Source organism: Saimiri boliviensis, chromosome 7 (assembly GCF_048565385.1).
Source record: "Saimiri boliviensis isolate mSaiBol1 chromosome 7, mSaiBol1.pri, whole genome shotgun sequence".
Taxonomy (NCBI): domain Eukaryota; kingdom Metazoa; phylum Chordata; class Mammalia; order Primates; family Cebidae; genus Saimiri; species Saimiri boliviensis.
Window position 1 is genome coordinate 51,699,594 of NC_133455.1, and position 19,416 is coordinate 51,719,009.

Below are 19,416 nucleotides of genomic sequence, written 5' to 3' on the forward strand. Positions count from 1 at the left end.
TGATCATGGATAATTATAAAAGTGGAAGCCTGATTACAGTCAGTAGAATGGTTAAAAGGTGAGAAAATAGAGACAGCAAGTATATACTAGTCTGTGTGGTAGTATTAACTATGCATGCAAATTCACTATTTTCTTCCCTGAAAAATGGAGTTTAATTCGCTTCTTTTTTACTCTGGGCTGGCTTTAGTCACTTGCTTGACCAGAAGAATGCCGTAGGAATAATGTTCTGGCACTTCCAGTGCTACGTCACAAGAAATCTTGTAACTTCTGCCTGAGCCTTCTGGAACACATATTGTAAAGAGGCCCAAATAGTCAGCTATATGTTGGGCAAATTATTAAACTCCTTAAGCCTCAGTTTTCTCATGTGCATAATGATAAACACTCAATACTTTCCAGTTGCTGCTCTATCAGCTGTATCACTATTTTCTGATTAATCTGTAATGAAGTGAATTTGTACCATAAATAGAGATAGAATTTGGCTATTTTCCCCTTTACAAAGGGTATTTTTTTAATATTATTTTGACCCTACAATAATTTTAGTCTTCACTATTGTAATCTTATCATAAACCAACTTACCAGTCAACTGAATTATGTACAATTAAAATTCTTAAAGGAAACAAATGTGATGTCCTATGCTTTTTGTAGCAATGCAGGAACATTCAGTGGTGATATTTTCAGGAATATTTTGCCATTCAAGCAGGGTTTTTCTGAAGTTACAAAGAGACATACTCTAATATCATTCCCAGAAATACCACTTCTGCAAGTCAGAGAATTAAATTACCACTTTAATTTAGTAACTATTATACCCCTAAAGAGAGAATTTCAGAAAATACCACTCTCAGAGTAAGTATTCATAAGAATGCCACCTTAAAGGGGAATTTATGGGTATAATATGGCTACTAATTTTATCTGACTTGTATCTTTCAAAGAAGAAGAAAATAGGGACAATTGAGACACCTGGATATATATATAACTTGCCTCCACGTAACACATACAAATTTCCATAACTTCCCTGGACTTGGTTTTCATATGTAATTCAAGGAACATGCATTTTGCAGCCATGAGATGAAAGGAGGCTCTTTTGACTCTCCCTTACTGAAAATCTCTTACCCATCACACTTGTAGACAGGGAAGGGAACACTGTCCTAGTTGCTCTTAGAAATCTGACTGTTGGGGCTGGGCGCAGTGGCTCACGCCTGTAATCCCACCACTTTGGGAGGTCGAGGCGGGTGGATCACGAGGTCAAGAGATCGAGACCATTCTGGTCAACATGGTGAAACCCCATCTCTACTAAAAATACAAAAAATTAGCTGGGCATGGTGGCGTGTGCCTGTAATCCCAGCTACTCAGGAGGCTGAGGTAGGAGAATTGCCTGAACCCAGGAGGCGGAGGTTGCGGTGAGCCGAGATCACGCCATTGCACTCCAGCCTGGGTAACAAGAGCGAAACTCCACCTCAAAAAAAAAAAAAAAAAAAAAAAAAAGAAAAGAAAAGAAAAGAAATCTGACTGTTGGTTGGCTGTATGGAAAACAGCTGAGGTGAAGTGGGCTAATACAAACTCAGAGACCCAACTGTTCTCTGAAGGAGATTTATAGATGACAAAATTCCATCCTTACTTCAGTCTTTTGTGAGTTGCATTTCTTTTTTTCTCCTACTTTTTTAAAGAAAAGAAGACTTTTCTGGATCTGAACCATTGGAACACCAATTTCCAAAGTCCCTTATCTAAAAATAAGTATTTATGACTGCAAATAATGTGCTGTTCATCAGCTTTCAATGTTAGTACATCAAAAATGGGATTGAGTAACTTGGAATGAAGAATATTGTTTTAAATTGTATATTGACCACCACCTGTATTAAATCCAGGCCACTGAAAAGACTATAACTACTTTGAATTATCATTATAATATTCATAGAGAATATTAGGTGTGCTTGCAAAGTTATAAAGCAATTGGGATTTGATATGAAAAGTTTGATTTTCATTCTCTTGAACCAAAAATTTCATGTTTTGTGCTTAATTATAATATTAAATGAAATGAAAATATGTGGTAATTTGTTTAAAAATTGAAGTTTAAAAAACTAAACCCATATTTGAATATTTTTTCCAATCCTATTAAAAACAACAAATCTCCAATGTCTCCACAGAATTATCGAAAAGAGAAATAGATACTGTACCTAGCACAGTATCTAACAAAAGTGAATAACCCAGACTTATATTGGAAATATACACAAATCTCTGTCATGCCCTCTTGAAATCTCTTCATGTAAAATCCTCACACTCTCAAATCATAAGCAAAGACTTATATCTGTGTGCTAAACATCAGCATCCTCTGTCAGCCCGTGAGGCTAACAGTGTGACAGTGGCCATAATATTTTTTAACTCATCCTTTCTCCCTTCCTTATGGAATGATTCCCATTCTTTTAAGCTTCATGACTGCATAAGCATGAGTGAATCACATCAGAGAGAAAGAGAAACCCTCCTGAGAATGATAGCATTGCCAAGGTCTAGCAAAGAGTCTGTATGCTTTTTTTGATTAATATATGTAACCACAAATCCTTAGGAATTTTAAACTAATGTACATATAAGAGGATGAAACAATTATTGATGTTTTATTTTTTCTGTGAACAGCTACTTTAGATTCTTTAAGGATATCTTTTTCAAAAAGTCTCTCTCAATGGTAAACTTGGGAGAATTATCCCAGACATTGCCTCAACCTATTTTCCACTTAAGTGTTCAATTTTTTCATATCAGTTCTCTATAGAGGAAATTTAGGATGATGAATAAGAGACACATCTGTTACACACACACACACACACACACACACGATATGATTAATACCATAAAATTTAAAAGACTGTAAAAAAGAGGCTGTAAAAAGGAGGAAGACAACTCCAGTCTGTCTCATTTCAGTATAATTTGTATAAATTTTCTCATTTTGGCACTCCGGCAATATAAAAAATAATTCAGCCCAATACCTTTAAATATTTTGTTGACAATATTAGTATATAGTATCAAGATATTTTCAGACAGATAGAAAAAGTAAATATTATTTAACTCATGCCTTCTATTGTATTGTAGGTATTAAAATGATGTAATGTTGCATAGTCTTTTTTTTTTTTTTTTAAAAAGCATGTGTTGTTGTCCTGAATAACTTCTATCTTCCCTTCACACACAAATGAGTTGATAGTACATGGTACAATTCTAAGATAAAGAAATGTTTCATCTAGCAGGCTCACTTGAAATATATTTAAAATGAAAATATGACATTTTCATTTGTGACATCAACAGGACCTAAACTAGGTGTATGAAAATAGTAAAGATTCAGATTTATCTGAAAAGCCAACTGTTAAGTATTTTCAGCCCAGACACAAAGATTTCATGTCAATGAATAGTAATTCCATGAGGAGCGTTCTTTTAAAAGATCATGAGCCAAAATATTTCTTGTAGTAGAAGATTTTATTTATGGTGGAATTTCCAAAATTTCTTATATCTTGAAATTATCCACAAAGTACTATTTTGTGCTTACATTTAAAAGATGAATTTCTTACAAGAAAATATCAAAATAGATACATTAGGCAGTATTGTTATATTTTTTATTTAATACAATATAACTAAAGGATTAAAGAGAAAAGAAATAGTTAAATATATTTAAAATTCCATTTAACTGATTGTCTGTTTTAATGTTTTAAAGCAAAAATAAAGCTCTAAACACCAGGGACATTTTGATGAGCAATATTTATAATATATATACATATATATAAGTTAAGCATTGCAACAAGATACCCTCAATGAATTGCCCCCTATCAGAAATAGTATTATTGAAACTAAGTATTAATATCTAAAGCAAAGAATAATGAAGAAAAAAGTATTAATTGCAACAATGATTTTTTAGTTAAATACACTTTTTTATAAAGTGGCAAGATAGTATTTACAAATTTACAACTGAAAAGAAATTCTTTACATATATGTTGTCTTGGTTTTGGACTTTTTGAAGCCTTCTTCTTCCTGTGTTTTAGGCCCTCCTGGAAGAAGTGATATAGACCAGAAAATTAGTTCATAGCACATGATAGATAAGCCTGGAACTAGAAGCCCCTGGAGTTGCAGGCTGTGAATCGGTGCTGGCAACTGGGGAGAGAGAGGCCGGATCCTGGAGAGGCAACCCAGGTTGCTCTGAGGAGGTGATCCGGTCCACTATGTTGGATAAGCAATCCAAGCTGGATAAGGAGTTTTTATCTGTTGCATATACTAAGGATACAAGGAGAAAGCATTAAAAAATAATTAGCCCTAGATAGACAGACTTGCTTATGTTGCCCCTCAAACTGTAGGTCAGCTCCTCTGACACCCAGAGGTCAGGTGGTCACAGAAAGTCTAACTTAGAAATTTGCAGCAAATATCTTGCAATTCCTGTGGGGTGGAGGTGAGGCATGGGGAAGCCCCTTGATAATATTTCAAGAAACAGTGTGTATGCATCTGTGTGTGCGTGTGTGTGTGCATGTCTGCTAGGGGGATTTGGAGAAGAAGATGTGTTTATTTTGCTTTGTCAAAGCCTCCCTATAAGAACAATCACTTCCATTCCCTTCCCCAATATTATCAGGAAAAACAGACTTTTATAGGCTGAATTGTTAGGTTGAACTGGTCTTTAAACTCCTGTGAAGTTATCATTTCTTACCATTTGATACATCAGGACAGTAGATGCTGTCAAAAGTACTGCTCTTTCTGGACCAGACAGGACTGTTACATTCGGGCTACAATACAAGACACACAAAAAGTTTGTTTTCAGGTCTTGGCAAAAGATGTTCTGACCAACAGTAAAGCTGTGCTTACCCACCAGCTCTGTAACCAACCACTGTCAATCACCTCCACTGCCTTGATTTAGGAAGGGCTAGCCCTCTCCAAATTCCTAGGGCACTGAGGTCAATCTTTGTGCTTGAAGAAGAGGAGAACAGCAGCAAAGGGAAGAGGGGGTGGAATTCAGCAGCAACGTGCATTGGGTTAACCATGCAAAATGGATTGGAGTAGAAGAAAGCCACACTAATTCAGGGAAAGAACACTTTCCCAGGGCAAAAACACATTAAGACCTGGCAGCCTTGGAGCAAACGCCCTCTAGAAAGAATGCATCAACATATTTCAGCCAGCCTTCAGCGGAGCAGAAACTGAGGCCATGTGGGTATTTCTTTCCATTTCTTCATTAAGTTATAAACTTAATTTGCTTTTAGATATTAGTGTAGGGCATGATCCACAGAAGGCGTATTTTGAAAATAACAAATTCAGGAATGGAGGAAACATCTGAGTGATCATTCACAGCCACCTATCTCCCATGCCAACTCTCTATTACAGTGTACACCTAGAACCTGCTAGAAAGTCAAACTAAAGTCTTGTTTAGCAGCAGTTTTGGGAGTCTTTCTAAATGTGGACCCCTCTTCTTTTAAAGCAACTCAGCAACTGTCTCCACCCCACTCTCCCCGCTGCACCTGGTTTAAATGAGGTGTAAGGATTTTAGAAAAGATTAGGGCAGCCTAACAGGTACCAGATCTATTGCTTACCATGCCATCAGAGCAGTTGGAGGTGGGGCTGGTGGGCTCCGAGCAGCTCTGTCCCGGCAGGCTATAGTAGTTCTCCACCTGCTCTCTCAGCAACTCCTGCAGGCTCTCGATGTAGCGGATGGCGTTTCTGAGGATCTCCACCTTGGGCAACCTCTGGTTGGGATTGGTCGTGGTGCACCTCTTGAGGGTTTCGAAAGCCTGGTTGACCTTCTTCAGGCGCCTCCTCTCGCGCATGGTGGCTGCCTTCCTCCGATCCATGGTGGTGGACTTCCTCTTGCAGGCTTTGCAGGCCCACATGAGGCAGTGACCAGCCTGGTGGTGGCCGGTAGGCGCTCGCACGTGCTCGTCCTCGTCTGAGCCCTGCAGCTCGGCTTTGTGCGTCCCGAAGGCAGCCACTCGCGGCTCGAACTCCTCCCCAAATTCACCCTCGGGGGATGGGATGCAGGAGCCGTCGTAAAAGTACTCAGAAGGTGAGAACTGGCAGCCGTCCATCATGTCCATCCTGCAGAGACTCAGGCGGTGCACCTGGACGGCAGCGAGAGGGATGGGGAGAAACGGGAGCCTGGCGCCGCTACGGACGGACGGGCAAATCCCCGGCGGAGCTCCCTGGTCGGTTGCTCCGGTAATTAACAAGGGCACACGCCTGTTGGCCTGGGTCGGCAAGCTGGGGTTGGGGTTCTTTATATATTCTTGCGGGAGGGAGGCCGGTCCCAGTGGCCCGGCACTATTAGCATATCCCACCGCAACCCCCGCGGGGGCTGTCTGGACAAACCTCCCCCTTTTCTCTAGGGACAATTTGCTGTGTGCTGCCCCTTTTGACGCTAATGGTTTTACTGCATTTCTCCTGCGGCTGGAGCGGGTCCCCAACCTGCTCACTTGCACTCTCTAGATAAGCTAAACCAAGGGATCACTTAAGGATTGTTTCATACAGAAGTAACAAAGGCAGTCCAACTTTTTGCAATTGCATGCACATTTCAAAATAGTAATAATAAATAGAAACCCCTTTCAGCTGGTACCAAGAACTAACCTGCCTTCCCAATCCTGGGCATGAAGAATCACCTGATTTTGGAGGGTTCGTTTCTCTTTTACGTGAACTTTATCTTGAGATTTTTTTCCCAGCAATTTGATTGAATAAGGGTTGCCAAAAACTTGAAGTAACGTTTTCCGTCATGGAGTGAATCTAGGGTTTGCCTTATAAAATCTATTTTGTATAGATTCAGATGAGTACAGTTTTGCTCAGACTGTCATTTATTGTAGGCTCTACCTTATTGAGGCTAGGGAGGGAGTTTCCTTTTCCCAAGACGAGACTCACTCTGAGTTCTCCCTGTATGTCTGCTCATCTAAAAGGAGGTGGGCACAGGAGGGCCAGGTGACCAAAAACACTCCTTTCGTCCTTGCTTCTTTCCTTTTCCTTTTCTGCACGTATTTGTTGAGTGCCTTCTCCTTCTTTCCAGGACTTCTCTATATCCTGAGCAGGCCAAAAACCTGCACTGAAAGTGTCTCTAAGCTTTGCTAATGGAAGAACTCCAGTTTTAGATGGCAAACTCTCTTTCCAGGGGCGAGTCTCCTTTCTCCCTCTCTTTCTGCTCCACCCTGTCATTTCTACAGACTAAACAGCCAAGCTAGGCTTTAGGGTTGCTAATTTTCTGCTTTCAGGCAAACTAACACCGTTACAGATGCGTCCCAGCTGCCGCCACTGCAATCCTTGACTCGTGTAAAATTTCCAACTCCTCAAACCAGGAGTAACTTCACACACTTCAGTGACAAAAGCCTTCCAGAAAAGCAGGCACAGCAGGGTCTTTGGAACTTGGATGGATAGAAGGCGAGAGGGGAGGGTTGTCATTTAAGTGAGAATGAATCTATTAATCAGCTTTTACCAATCCTCCTCCACCCTTAATCCACTTTCAGATTACTTAGGTTGGGGAGGTGCTGTTTATATTTAGGAAAAGCAATTACTTAAGGTCTACACAATTAGTGTGGGGGTTTGGGCTAGGTCTTGTGGCCCCGTTAAAAGAAGCAGGAGTGTCCTCAACTCAACCTAGGGTCACCCAGTTCAATAAATATTGTGGCTCCAAAGTTATTGGGAGGAAGGAGTTTTCTTTCCTATTATTATTATTATTATTTATTTTCTTTCAGTGAATGGAACTTTGTATTATATTCTTAAAGCAACTCTGGTTCACTGATCCAGCCTCTGCAGGGGCCAGAGAAGTATTAACCGTTTCAGGGTGAGCTCTTCTCTCTAAAGTGAAGGCCTTGAAAACCAGAGACGGGAGAGTGACACTGTCAGTCAATAAGGTTTGCTAGCCACACCATTGCTGTCTCCTCTCTTCTGTCCTGTCATTCCTAAGACAAAGATCCCTCCTGAAAATCAGGCTCCCTCTCACACCAGTGGGCTGCTTAATCGTCTGACCAGTGGGAAATTCATCTGCACCTTTTTTTAGGGCTATTAACAAGTCGATGCCTTTGAAATGAATACTGTATCCAGGGCTACACCAGATAAAAAGAGGCAAGTTCAAGAAGAACCCAGGTGGAATCTAAGACACCATCCACGCTGGTGGAAATATTAAAATGCACAGCAAATGCATAGCACACTGCTACCTCTGAAATGCAATAGTGGGTAGATATTCTCCCCCAGGAATTCTCAGCCAAGTCCCACAGTTTCTATTAGCAGCAATATGACCACTTTTTAGTTTTTTTGGCTATGGAATCCACAAATTAGCTCAGACTTGTGATTTGGTCTTTAAAGTTAGAGTACTTCTGCTCTTCTTTCAGCTAATTTCTGAAAGCACTTAACAAGCTTTCTACTCAAGCCCCTCAGCGTGAGATACTTTTAACTAACAATTATTGAGATATTTTTATTTGCAGAGCACTGTTCTCAACCCATTCCATAGAGTAACTTAACAATTGATACTCCAAACCACCCTGTGGGCACTATTATTGGACCCATTGTAGAAAGAAAGTAAACCCAAGCCCCAGGGACCAGGTAATTTGCCCCAAGGTCACACAGGATTGGAAACTAGGCATCCTGTCATTACAGCTTCTATTTAGAGGTGATTTTGTTTGTTTTCTTCTTCAATTAATTTAGGCTCCGTGCACTTCCTTAGCGCTCCAGAGCAGAAACTCGCAAAAGCTAGCTACTCATCTTTTCCTGGCTCCTCAACATCTTTCTCTGGCTCCTGTGCCTGGAAAGACGCTGTCACTCAGGAACCTCTGTCAGTAAGAGTAGTTCTCAGAGGTTAGAGCTGTCTTTGGTAAGGTGATCTCAAAACAAAGTTACCGTAGTGCCGCGAGCGAGTGATACTAAAGAAGCCGAGAAAACACGAGCGCCCAGCGGCTTAATGGAACTTGCTAGCAGGGGAACAGGGTCCGGAGTTGAGGGCCCCTGGGGCGCAAGTGCTGAAAATAGGATCTCAGAGCACCAAAGTAAAAAGAAATAAGAAACTTTTTAAATGGTTCAAAAACCTTTTAAAATTTTTAAAAGAAACAACTTTTAAGATACTGTCAGGAGCGAGAGAAGAAAGAGATTTTAACAAGAATTTAAAAAAAAAATTTTTTTTTAAGCAGTATGCTAAGAAGGTAGGCAGCCAGCACCACGAAGATGATTCCGACGGTGTCCCAGCTCAGGAGCAGTCCCCTGCTCTTTTCCAAGGAGATACCTGGAAGGAGAAAATAAAGAACTGGGTGAGAAACAGAGAGAAAAATAATATTTTTTAGTGAGTTGAACAGGGAAGCATGGGAAAACTTTTTAAGACGGGTTTTAAAAAGATCTACTAATCGGGGCACCCTTTTGTATTCAGAATTGGACTAGACTGGCTTTTGCTCCTTACACAAAGAATGAAAATAAGTTTTCTACTATTTCTGAGGAGAATTGAATTTCTTGCATGCGGAGAAAACTCACATTTATTTCATATGTAAAGAGGTTGTTGGAAATGACACTCCAACCCTGTCTGCCAGAGAAGTCTAACAGTAGGTAAATGAGGGGAAGAAAACTCAGTCACCTCTGGTGCTGTAAATGGATACTCACTAAGGTTCTGTTGAAGTAGATTATTTATTTTTTTTATTTTATATTCTGAGAAAAATACATTTTATTTTCTTGCAATTTAGAATTTTAACCAGGTTCTAATAGCAATGACCTTTAAGTAACATCAACATTTTTTTTTTTAAGTGAAATCTGTTTTAGTTTAAGCATTATGGCAACACACTAGTGTTGATGGACAGATCACACTGGCAAAATGATGCTCACACCTTCCTCTTCTAGTAAATTTTGCCCACCCCCGGCATTCTGCATTATTGAAAATCCTCTGTGCTTCTCTTAGGAGATACCAAATACATATAGAAGGAAGATGCTGTCACTCAGGAGCCTCTCGGCCAGTAAGGGTAGAAGGATAAATCCATTTCAGTTCACTTCTGCCCCTACCTGCAGATCCTTCTCAACTCCTAGACTAAGGAAGTTGTTCTTGATATTTTTTGTATTATAGATGACTTCAAAATATGCTAAACAATTGCAAACTGCTATTAGCTCTGGGAATCAGGCACACCTAAGTAAACACATTAGTACCTGCCAGAGCTGCTGGAAGAATTTGTGAAGACAGCTGAGGAAGACATTGGCCTCTGCTTGAATTAGAGGACTTCCAGGAGAGATCAAAGGCCTACGTAAGGACGTTTAGCAGCCTTGAGAGTACAGAAAGTAGCCAGTTCTTACAGCGTTATCTTTGTTCCTGCACATGGCATAGCCATTCCACCTCAGACTGACTCTGAACTAGGCTTGCAAAAAAATTGCTTTTTTCAGAGTGAAACCTCTAGGATGGAGTATCATTTTTTGTAAGTTTAATCATTTAAGGGAGTGACTGGAGGGGCCTGTCAGAGAAATAGCTTCATGTTTTGGCTCTTTGAGAAAATACTATCTTATTGCTAATTTATCAATACATTGGATTAGGCAATGAGATATTCAAGGTTTAAACAAAAATGTTTTTAAAATTCCACCTATGGTGTTGTGCTAGAGTGGTTTTGAAATAAAGAAATGGGGTAAAATATTACTAGAGGAAAAACACAACTGGGTAAATTCTAACTTTAGTTTTAAAAAAAAAAAGTCTTAATAAGGATAGAGGTCACTTTCAGCATCCCAAGATTTCTCTGCTAGTTTCAAAAGTTGGGAACCCTAAATTCCAGCATTCCCTCCATCCCCAAAACATATGCAAGAGTTTGGAAAAAACAAATGAGACTGTTAGACATAAGGGGATTTCCAGTGCTCAGGCTTGGAATTCAGTGATCCAGGTATAATCATTAAAGTTAGCTTGAAAAGCTGACACTTGCTTTTCCACAAATTATTTCTATAGTAGTATAATAAAGAAAATCACTCATTATTTTTTGCTTGATAACTTTATACCTGCCTCTGGAAAGAGGCTTGAATTTAATCCCAAATTGCTTATCTTTACCAAGTTATTATGTCTTGATTTTCTGCTTCCACAGCCCTGTTTATTTTGGCTTTGGCCTCAGTAAAGATTATCATCATTAATATCAAACAAAAACATTTTAATTGCAAACACACCAAGGATTTCATTGGAAAGCCTAACATGTAATCTGTAGCAGTGGAGGTCACATCAAGTCTTTGGGAAATATTTGCTTTATTTAATGAAGAGACTTCTATAGGCAAACTTATTCCAAACAATTTCTCAAGTTACCCAGCTAAGAGAGATAGAGAGGATTTGGCTTGTAAAGACTGAATAAAATCCATCAACATGTAAAGTCCATGAATTAATAAAAGCATTCTGCTGTTGAGCCATTTGTAACACACATCTTACTGTAAATATATGCTAAATTATAAATTAAATGAGCTCACCTAATCAGTTACATTATTTTGTGTTGCATAATAAATCTGAATTTTAAAAATATGTGTGCATATATACATTTTAGGGAAAATCCCTATTGATTCTTAGGGAGAACATTATGGGTATCTGATGAGCATAATTAATGGGCATAGACACTACCCAGACATAGTCACACATGTTTTGGTTGGGTAATTTGAAATGCTTTACCACTTTTTTTTTTTTTTTACTACTGTAATTTGGAGTTCACTAGCTAGCCACTGTTAAGAAAGGGCTTTTGGAAAACAAATGTCAAGGAGAGCCAAATTATTCAACAGATCATAAAATGTTGCTCATTAACTTCTTAAGGCAACCTGGGCTCAGTGGAATGAGCCTGTAGTCCCAGCTACCTGGGAGGCTGAGGCTGGAGGATCACTTGAGCCCAGGAGTTCAAGTCTGGGCAACAGGGACACACCACCCCTTAAAAAGAAAAAAAAAAAAAAGGAGGGAAGAAAGAAATTGCCAATGTGCCGAGGAGTCTCTTTCATAGAGCATGATGGTTAAAAGCACAGGCTTGAATGCATTGATAATTGCCTGTCTCTGAATCCTGGCTCTATGCAGTACTTATCAAGTATAGGAAACTCCGTTCCAAGAATCTTCTGTAAAGTAAAAGCAACAACGGTACCTCTCTGATCTGTTGAAGGATTATGAGTTAATATTTAAATCCTAAGAATGGCTCATTTATGTTGCTTCTGTTCTCCTTGTTGTCAATACTTTCCCCAGCCAGAGCAAGCACAGGCTGAAGAAACTATGGCTTTTGATGGAAGAAAAGGGTCTCAGATTGACTAATGAAGAAGAGAGCTGGTATCTAGTGTTTATTTTGTGCTATTTTGGCTAAGCACATCACATGTGTTATCTCGGTGAATCTTCACAACCTCAGAAGGAAACGGGACTAAGAACGAGCAGTGTAGCCCTAGATAGTGGCAGGCTGGATTCCATCTAGGTAGTCAGCCCCACACAGGCTCAGCAGTTTGCATCCACTAAATCTCCCATCTGCCTCTCCCAAACCTTTAAAAGAGATTGTATATCAATGTCAGCTTTCTCTATGAATCTTTCTGCATTTTAAACGTATTTTAGAAGAAATCTGAATTTTCCATATACCCAGAAAATCGTGACTATTCACCCCAGGAAAAGGCCTTCTTTTCTGAGAGGAAAAGGGGGCAATATACAGCTCTGTACCTGCAGGGGGCGCTGTCTGTGGTGTTATCTGGAACTTAGGTGCTCATCAGGAAGGTACGGCCTTCGGAGGGTTAGGAAGCAAAGGGTGGGCTGGGAAATACTGAATCCGATTTTATTTTCATACCTGAGAACTGAAGACTAGCTGTTGGGGAGGCGGAGGAAAGGTAGAGGTTCAGGGCTGGGGGGAGGGAGTGAAGGTGCCACTTACAGAATCCAAGAGAGAAGTCGCCATTCAAAAGAAATGGCTTCGTCCTCTCCTCTGCCTCCCTTCCCACTGTGTTTCTTGGTGGTCGTTTCTTCCTGAGGTTACAGGATAAACAAACCTGGCACACGTTGTAAAATCCGCATGGTGAGGAGCTCCTGGGGCTTCAAGCCTCTCTGGGGCTTTGCTGTTTGGTCCGGCTAAGAGGTTTCATGTGTGTTGTTGTTGTCTTTTGCCCTCAACCATTGAAACCTTCCCTCACTTGAAGCAGCCCTCCCTTCAAAGCAGCCCACCCCACCTCCAGAGACAGATTGCCCATTTCTTTTATCTTCTGTATTTGGAAAACAAACCCAAGCCAAACGAGGCCTATTCCAAACGAGCATATTCCAGTCTGCTAAGGACCAGTCTAGTTCAAGAAAACTGGGGAGGAGGCCAGAGAGCCGTCCCCAGGCCAGTGCAGCCCCGGTAACTCCAGATCCACACGTCAGGACAAGAGCGACCTGGGAAGGCTAACAAGGAATGCAATTGGGGCTAAATCCTCTGAAGATCTTTTCGGGAAATGAGTAGAGTTTTGGTGTGGTGATTTCTTGCAACCAAATTTTCCTAGATTGAAAATTCCATTGTTAACTTTGGGTAAGTAAATCTCACCTGGATCTCCAGGTATAGGAATGTAAAAACAGAAGGAAAAAGATAAAAGGAAAAAGGACAGGTTTCTTCTGGGCACTATTCACTTCCAATTACAAGTGCGAGGTATACGGGAGGTAGAAAAGTATCCACTTTAACTCAGATTAAGGAAAACCAATTTTCTTCCCTTTCAATTGGCCTTAAAGAAAACACCCAAATAAATGGGCTTGTGTGGTATCTAAATTAAAATATGGCTTCTCTTTATTTTTGTACACATGCCTCCAAACATATTTTTTCCAGTTTCATCAAAATTAGGACCCAACACTGTTCATATAGAAACTTCTTTTTAATATTACAATTCCAGGATCCTCGCACATTTTATATACATCATTCCACCTTTAAAATATATTTCTTAGGTTTACATAAAAAATGAAAGTGCTAAACTATTTACAAAAATACATTAAATACCCCTAACATTAAATGCAACGTTCCCACTTTAGACAGGAATGAACTTCTTTTGAGTATGGCACAAAAGGATCACCATAATAAACGTTAATGTATTATAAAACCAAACAACAACAACAACAAAAATAATAAGGAGGCTAGACCTAAGCCACTCGCGGTTCCAAAACAATAAAAGCCCAAAGCCGAAAGGCTTTTTCATTTGAGCGTGCACAACAGTTTTTGAAACGTTTCTTTGTGAATATGTCTCCCCCCCTTTCACCAGCTTTTCGGTCTGGGTTCCTAAATGTTAATGTAACGTGACCTAATCTAAAGGATTAGGCCAGGAAGGGTGGGTAGGTGGGATCTTCCTGCTGCGTGGAGAAGGTCTCAAGCGCCGGCCCAGTTACTTCTCCACCACCTCCTCCACGCAGGGGAGTTTGCGTTCCTCCGAGGAAATACTGTCCACGATGGAAGAAAGACATCGAAGGCTACTCGAGGCTGACGAATCAGTACTTGCTCCTCCTGTGTGCAAAAAACAAACACACAAACATAGTACCCAAGGAAGGAAAACGAAGCCACTCCGCGCCCCACGCGAGGCCAATTTGGCGGCGCAGAAGGGCCTGGTCCCTGCGCGCAAAGAGCGCCCTTTGTGCAGAGTGCGTCCCATCTCTAGTTTCGAGCCCTCTCGGCCCGAGCATCCTATCCCCCTCCCGGATTTTCTCTGGTGCGGCCCAGAGCCCTTTCTTTTGCTTTACCTTCCTTAGCCGTTATCACGAGCCCCCTGGAATGATCGGAAACACTTGGCCACTGGGAGCTGCAGGTGCGCAGGAAATCCGCACCCTCAAGCTGGAGGGAAAACCAAAGGCAGCAGAAGATTAGGAAAGAAACGTCGGTTCCGGGGGTGGGGGTGGGGGGAGCTTTCCTGCTTCCTCGGGCCGGGTACGCGTTTCCTGCCTATTGCAGGCACCCGGTCTTCTTGGGTCACTGGGGGTTCATTAGAGAAGGAGCGGGAGGGGCGGGCGAGCACGGGGGAAGGGAAAAAAGACCAAGCAGCTGGAGGTTAAGGCCCGGAGGAAGGCGTTTAATCAGCCTTTGCATTTCCCTGCCCCAGCAGCATCTAGGCTTACATTTTCTTGCTTGGGTCTGTAGCTGAAGGCGTCCACCCCAAGTTCCTGCATTTTCTCCTGCTGATCCAGCCGGTGCAGCAGGTCCTGCAGCCGCTCAATGTAGCTGATGGCGCTCCGCAGAATCTCCACCTTGGGCAGCCTCTGGTTGGGGTTGGCCACAGTCCGCCGCTTCAGTGCCTCGAAGGCCTCGTTGATTTTCTTTAGCCTCCTCCTTTCGCGCAGGGTGGCGGCTTTTCGCCGGTCAGTGGGGGCAGATTTTCTCTTGCAGGTCTTGCAAGCCCAGATCAGACACTGGCCGGGGCAGTGGGGAGGCTGCAGGCCCGGGGGCGCTAGGACATGTTCCTCTCCGCTGCTGTCGCTCCCTGCTTCTGGGGGCATTTGGTCTTGGCAGGGGGACAGGGTACCATCACTCCCTGGATACAAAGGAGAGCCTTCTGCCACTTCTAATGGCTGCAGAGTAACATTTTCCCCATCCAAGTAGAAGAAATAGGAGCCAGTTTCAAAAAGGTCCATCATCATGTTCTCCTCCTTGGCCTCTGACTTGATCTGAACTGAGTGATGGACTCAAAAACCCAGAGGAACCACCCAGATGGCATTTAATTAGTCCAGTGACATAAGTCGACCCAGCTTTATATATAGTAGCTCCTGAAACTCAATCCAACTTTTAGCTGTCATGGAGCATCCGTCTCCCAATGTGATTGCAGCTAGCGCTCTCTAGAACATCTAGTTTGAAAGAAAACTGAGAAGTGTCGCCTCCCAGAATATTGTGACAATCTATGTGCAGACCGGGTTACACTGAATGAATCACATAATTTAAACAAAGGATTGAACACTTCCATTTTGGGCATTTTAGATACTAACCTGCTTACAGGACAACTTCAAAACAACTGGGGATTAACATTGCCCTATTCTCCTCCCCCTGCGCTCCTCTGAATTCTAAGTATAGACCCATGATGAAAGATTTCAAAGGCAATAGCCATTGCTCCAAAATAGCCTGGTTAATATTTGCAGAGTGGTTCAGCTCCTTTCTCTCTCCTGCCTTTCAAAAAGATGCTATTCCTGTGATTAAAACCATTACAGTCCTTCAAAGGTTATATATGACTGTCAGGCTTCAGCCTCAATAGAAGCAGGTAAATCTCTTTCCTCTCTTTTACTAAAGCTGCAAGGTGATTGGGAGCTGGAGGGGGTGGCTGAAGAGTGCTCACAGCCCATGATACTGGATGAAATGATTCTCTGGGTCCTTCCATAGAGACTGTCCTTACTATCTTTTTTATTTTTTTCCTTTGGGGAGAGGGGCAAGAAGGATCTGAATTCTGTACCCTTCCATTTGTGGAGCAGTATTACGTATGAGGTAGGGAGTGGGATAGAGGATGGGGTTGCAATACATGTAATAACTCCTCCTTAAAAATAGTTTTAGTGAAAACAAGACTCACACCATAGCTGCTTGATATTTCAGCGTTCAGTTTTGGCCCCCTCCAAGGTGGCTCTCTTATGACTCCAGTTCTGCAGACTGTGTGTTCACCACTTTTTCTATTGCATTCTCACTATGCATTGACTCCAAATAATTTGTTTGACGGGATTTAAGTGAGAAAAGTAGCAACCAAGGCACGGGCAAGGAAATAGCATTTTTTACATTACAGCTTGCCCATGATCCAGTAGACACATGTATTATTCTTTGGGATACAGTACAATACAAAGATGAAGTGCAGGGGCCCTCGATTCCAAAGAACTCTCTTCAAGTCCTACTAAGGTTAATTTCTATGTATATATCCATAGGTAAGTACTAGATCTTGAGTATTCAAGATAATAGTGGTTGCCTTATGGAGTTTTAGTGAGGATTCAATCAAGTAATACCATGCATGTGAAGTATATAGCACATAGCTGCTTGGTGACCAGTAGTTATCAATTATAGTATAAAACCATGTTAGGCCAAACACCCATTTCTATGAATGAAATAAAGCATAGCTGTTGGAGATTGCTTTTTTTCTTCCATCCCTCTGTTTTGTTGTTCTTTCCTTTCCTTTCCCTTTTTCTCCCAGAGCTCTGGAAGGACTTCCTATCTATAAGTGGCCTTTGGAATGACAGTCAACCTTGGTTTTGGTCTTTATAGTCAGTTCCTGAAAAACTACATGGAAACATGGAATCTTATTGCTCTACCCCAAGGAGTGATGATTATAAGCTGTGTTCTTTGTGACTTTATTTAAAAAAAAATGAATAGAGCAAAGATAATGCAGGAAATCAACTGTCAGATAATTTAGATAATTTTTGACTTAAGTCACCTTTTCTGGAAGATGATTCTTTTCAGTTTTTATTGAGCCACAGACTTCGGATGTTAAGTTTTGACATTTTTGGCTGTTTTTGTTTCTTAACAAGTTTAATAACCATTCTTAGATTTTTGGAATGGTAGGAAGCAGAGAGAAGAGTTATAAGAAGCCAATACATCTGTGACTTTTTTTTTTCTATTTCTTGGTTTCTTGGTTTTCTTGGTTTCTTGGTTGCTCAAGTCAGCAATCAAAACTGCAGATTGAAAGTTTCAGCAACTCAGGGTATAATCTAACATCTATTATAGAAAATCAGCTTGTGCTCTTAACCACACTTTATGCTGTCTCATAAATGTAAACTGCAGATTGAAAGTTTCAGCAACTCAGGGTATAATCTAATGTCTATTATAGAAAATTAGCTTCTGCTCTTAACCACACTTTATGCTGTCTCTTGTAAATGTGAAGACAATTTGAAAAGTGAACTAAGATTATTATGATAAAAATCATTAAGATAATGCATATGAAAATGACTATTTTTTAAATTCAGCATTTATTGGGTATCTACCAAGTGCCAGATAGTGTCCTGGGTGCTAAGGACAAAGTATTAAAAAAAAAAAAACTCTCTTCTCATGGCGTCCGAATCTAAAGTGGTGAGTTAAATTAACAGACCAAACAGGAGAAATAGCCTTGGAATTGGGTTGGAGAAGACCTAAATTATAGTCTTTTGAGGCCAGTGAGGATTTCGTCAATCCTACTATCTCAAATACTCAGATGTTTCATCCATAATATTGGTATAATGACAAAAGGCATCCATATTCACAGGATGTTATAAAAATTAAATTTTTACAAATGTGAAACCCACTTCAAAAATGTAGCATCCTCTCTAAAAGTGCTTTTATTATTGGAATTAGTATTTCAGAGGAGAAAAATATCACTACTAAGCAATTTTGAAGCCCAGGTAAGGAAATAACATTTAAGGCATAACCATTCTTAGACTCGTCACTGATTTTAAGAGGTATCAGATAGATGTTAGAAAGCCTGCACATCATAAGCCTGCTAAAAAATATGAAAGTTCACCTTTTCCTTTTTCTGTTTCTTTCAGTCAAGTGTCACCACTGGAGAGCAGCCAGTTTAGAAATGTAGAAAGAGAATTATTTTTTTTTTTAATGTACATAAAGCTTTGGGATGCTGATCAAGAGCAACTTCTTAGGCAAGGGTAGCTTTTATTGGTATAAATTCAACCTTCACCTATTGAATTGTTACTTATTAAATTATAATTCCCCTTTTCCAACATGATCTAGAACTCAGAGCAGTAAAGTTAGTATGAGTGTTCACCTTGGTTTAAACAGATTTCCCCCCCTTTTTTTGTTGTTGTTTTTAGGGTTGAGGGCAGGAGGTGGGAGGAGAAAACAAGGAAATGCAAGCTTGGGAAATAAATACCCTTTATTTGATTAGGTCAATGGGAAAATACGCACTGATTCCAAACTACTAACTAGTGAACTCTTGGAACTCAAACTGTTTACAAAATATGAGATGCCTGTAATTGCAATTATATTGCTTCTCAGTAGAACTTGGAGACACAGGCCTTGGCAAGTGGTTAAATCAGGTTTACGTAAACTGCAACTATTTAAAGCTTGGAGGCAAGCTTTAAATGGTTCAGATTTTTTTGAATTATGAAAAAAGTAAATAATAATAAGGGAATAATCATATTATCATTAATAAAATCACTTCCAAGGAAACTAGAGTTCATTCATCATAAAATCTGAAACGAGGTTAGTGACAGAATTGGAAGTTTTCATGTAGTCTATCACCCTATTGTTCTTACTTCCTGCTTAATCATCTATAAATGACTTTTCTCCCTTCATCAAAAAAAAAAAAAAAAAAGCCTGAGTGTTTCCCATTCTTTTCTGTGGAAAGAAGTGGGAGAAAAAGTATTATGGCTACCTCATATCAGCAGATTTTAGCTATGAGTCTTTGGAAGGGTTACATATATGGTAGAAAGAGAAGAGAGCTTTGGAGAAAGAATCTGTGTTCTAGCCATTCTTAAGTATGTGTTTCTAGCCATAGTTTCATTAGAGAACAAAAAGCATATACATTACATATATCATAGGCTTGCTTTTAGCACTAAATGAAATAATATATGCTGAGCCCATGGTGTGGAATATGTACTCAACA

At 40.4% G+C, this 19,416-nt stretch overlaps 2 protein-coding genes and 1 long non-coding RNA gene across 5 annotated transcripts in view; 1 reads left to right on the top strand and 2 right to left on the bottom strand.

Moving 5' to 3' along the window:
* Positions 1 to 3,798: 3,798 nt before the first annotated feature.
* MYF5 (myogenic factor 5) lies at positions 3,799 to 6,177 on the bottom strand. Its single transcript, XM_003927834.4, has 3 exons — positions 5,541 to 6,177; positions 4,667 to 4,742; positions 3,799 to 4,242 (listed from the first exon to the last, which is right to left on the bottom strand). Exons 1-3 carry the CDS (start codon positions 6,039 to 6,041, stop codon positions 4,052 to 4,054), a joined length of 768 nt encoding a protein of 255 aa, XP_003927883.1. The 5' UTR covers positions 6,042 to 6,177; the 3' UTR covers positions 3,799 to 4,051.
* A 7,559-nt stretch (positions 6,178 to 13,736) lies between these two features.
* MYF6 (myogenic factor 6) lies at positions 13,737 to 15,608 on the bottom strand. Its single transcript, XM_003927833.4, has 3 exons — positions 14,981 to 15,608; positions 14,609 to 14,699; positions 13,737 to 14,375 (listed from the first exon to the last, which is right to left on the bottom strand). The coding sequence occupies exons 1-3, from the start codon at positions 15,497 to 15,499 to the stop codon at positions 14,257 to 14,259; spliced, it is 729 nt and encodes a 242-aa protein (XP_003927882.1). The 5' UTR covers positions 15,500 to 15,608; the 3' UTR covers positions 13,737 to 14,256.
* Positions 15,609 to 15,992: 384 nt separating this feature from the next.
* Positions 15,993 to 19,416, top strand: part of LOC141585100 (uncharacterized) — a 59,738-nt gene continuing 56,314 nt past the window's right edge. For all 3 annotated transcript variants that reach the window (XR_012518407.1, XR_012518406.1, XR_012518408.1), the window contains exon 1: positions 15,993 to 16,110. This is a non-coding gene — a long non-coding RNA (uncharacterized LOC141585100). The remainder of the gene's footprint in view (positions 16,111 to 19,416) is intronic.

Bases quoted from the DNA above. Each gene is read 5' to 3' on its own strand.
- MYF5 (XM_003927834.4), bottom strand. From the start codon at position 6,041: ATGGACATGATGGACGGCTGCCAGTTCTCACCTTCTGAGTACTTTTAC. The intron at 4,743-5,540 runs GTAAGCAATAGA...CTTGTATTGTAG, and splicing joins CCAACTGCTCTGATGGCATG to CCCGAATGTAACAGTCCTGT. The intron at 4,243-4,666 runs GTAAGAAATGAT...TTGTATCCTTAG, and splicing joins CTGTCCTGATGTATCAAATG to TATATGCAACAGATAAAAAC.
- MYF6 (XM_003927833.4), bottom strand. From the start codon at position 15,499: ATGATGATGGACCTTTTTGAAACTGGCTCCTATTTCTTCTACTTGGAT. The intron at 14,700-14,980 runs GTAAGCCTAGAT...TTTTCCCTCCAG, and splicing joins ACAGACCCAAGCAAGAAAAT to CTTGAGGGTGCGGATTTCCT. The intron at 14,376-14,608 runs GTAAAGCAAAAG...TTTTGCACACAG, and splicing joins CGTGATAACGGCTAAGGAAG to GAGGAGCAAGTACTGATTCG.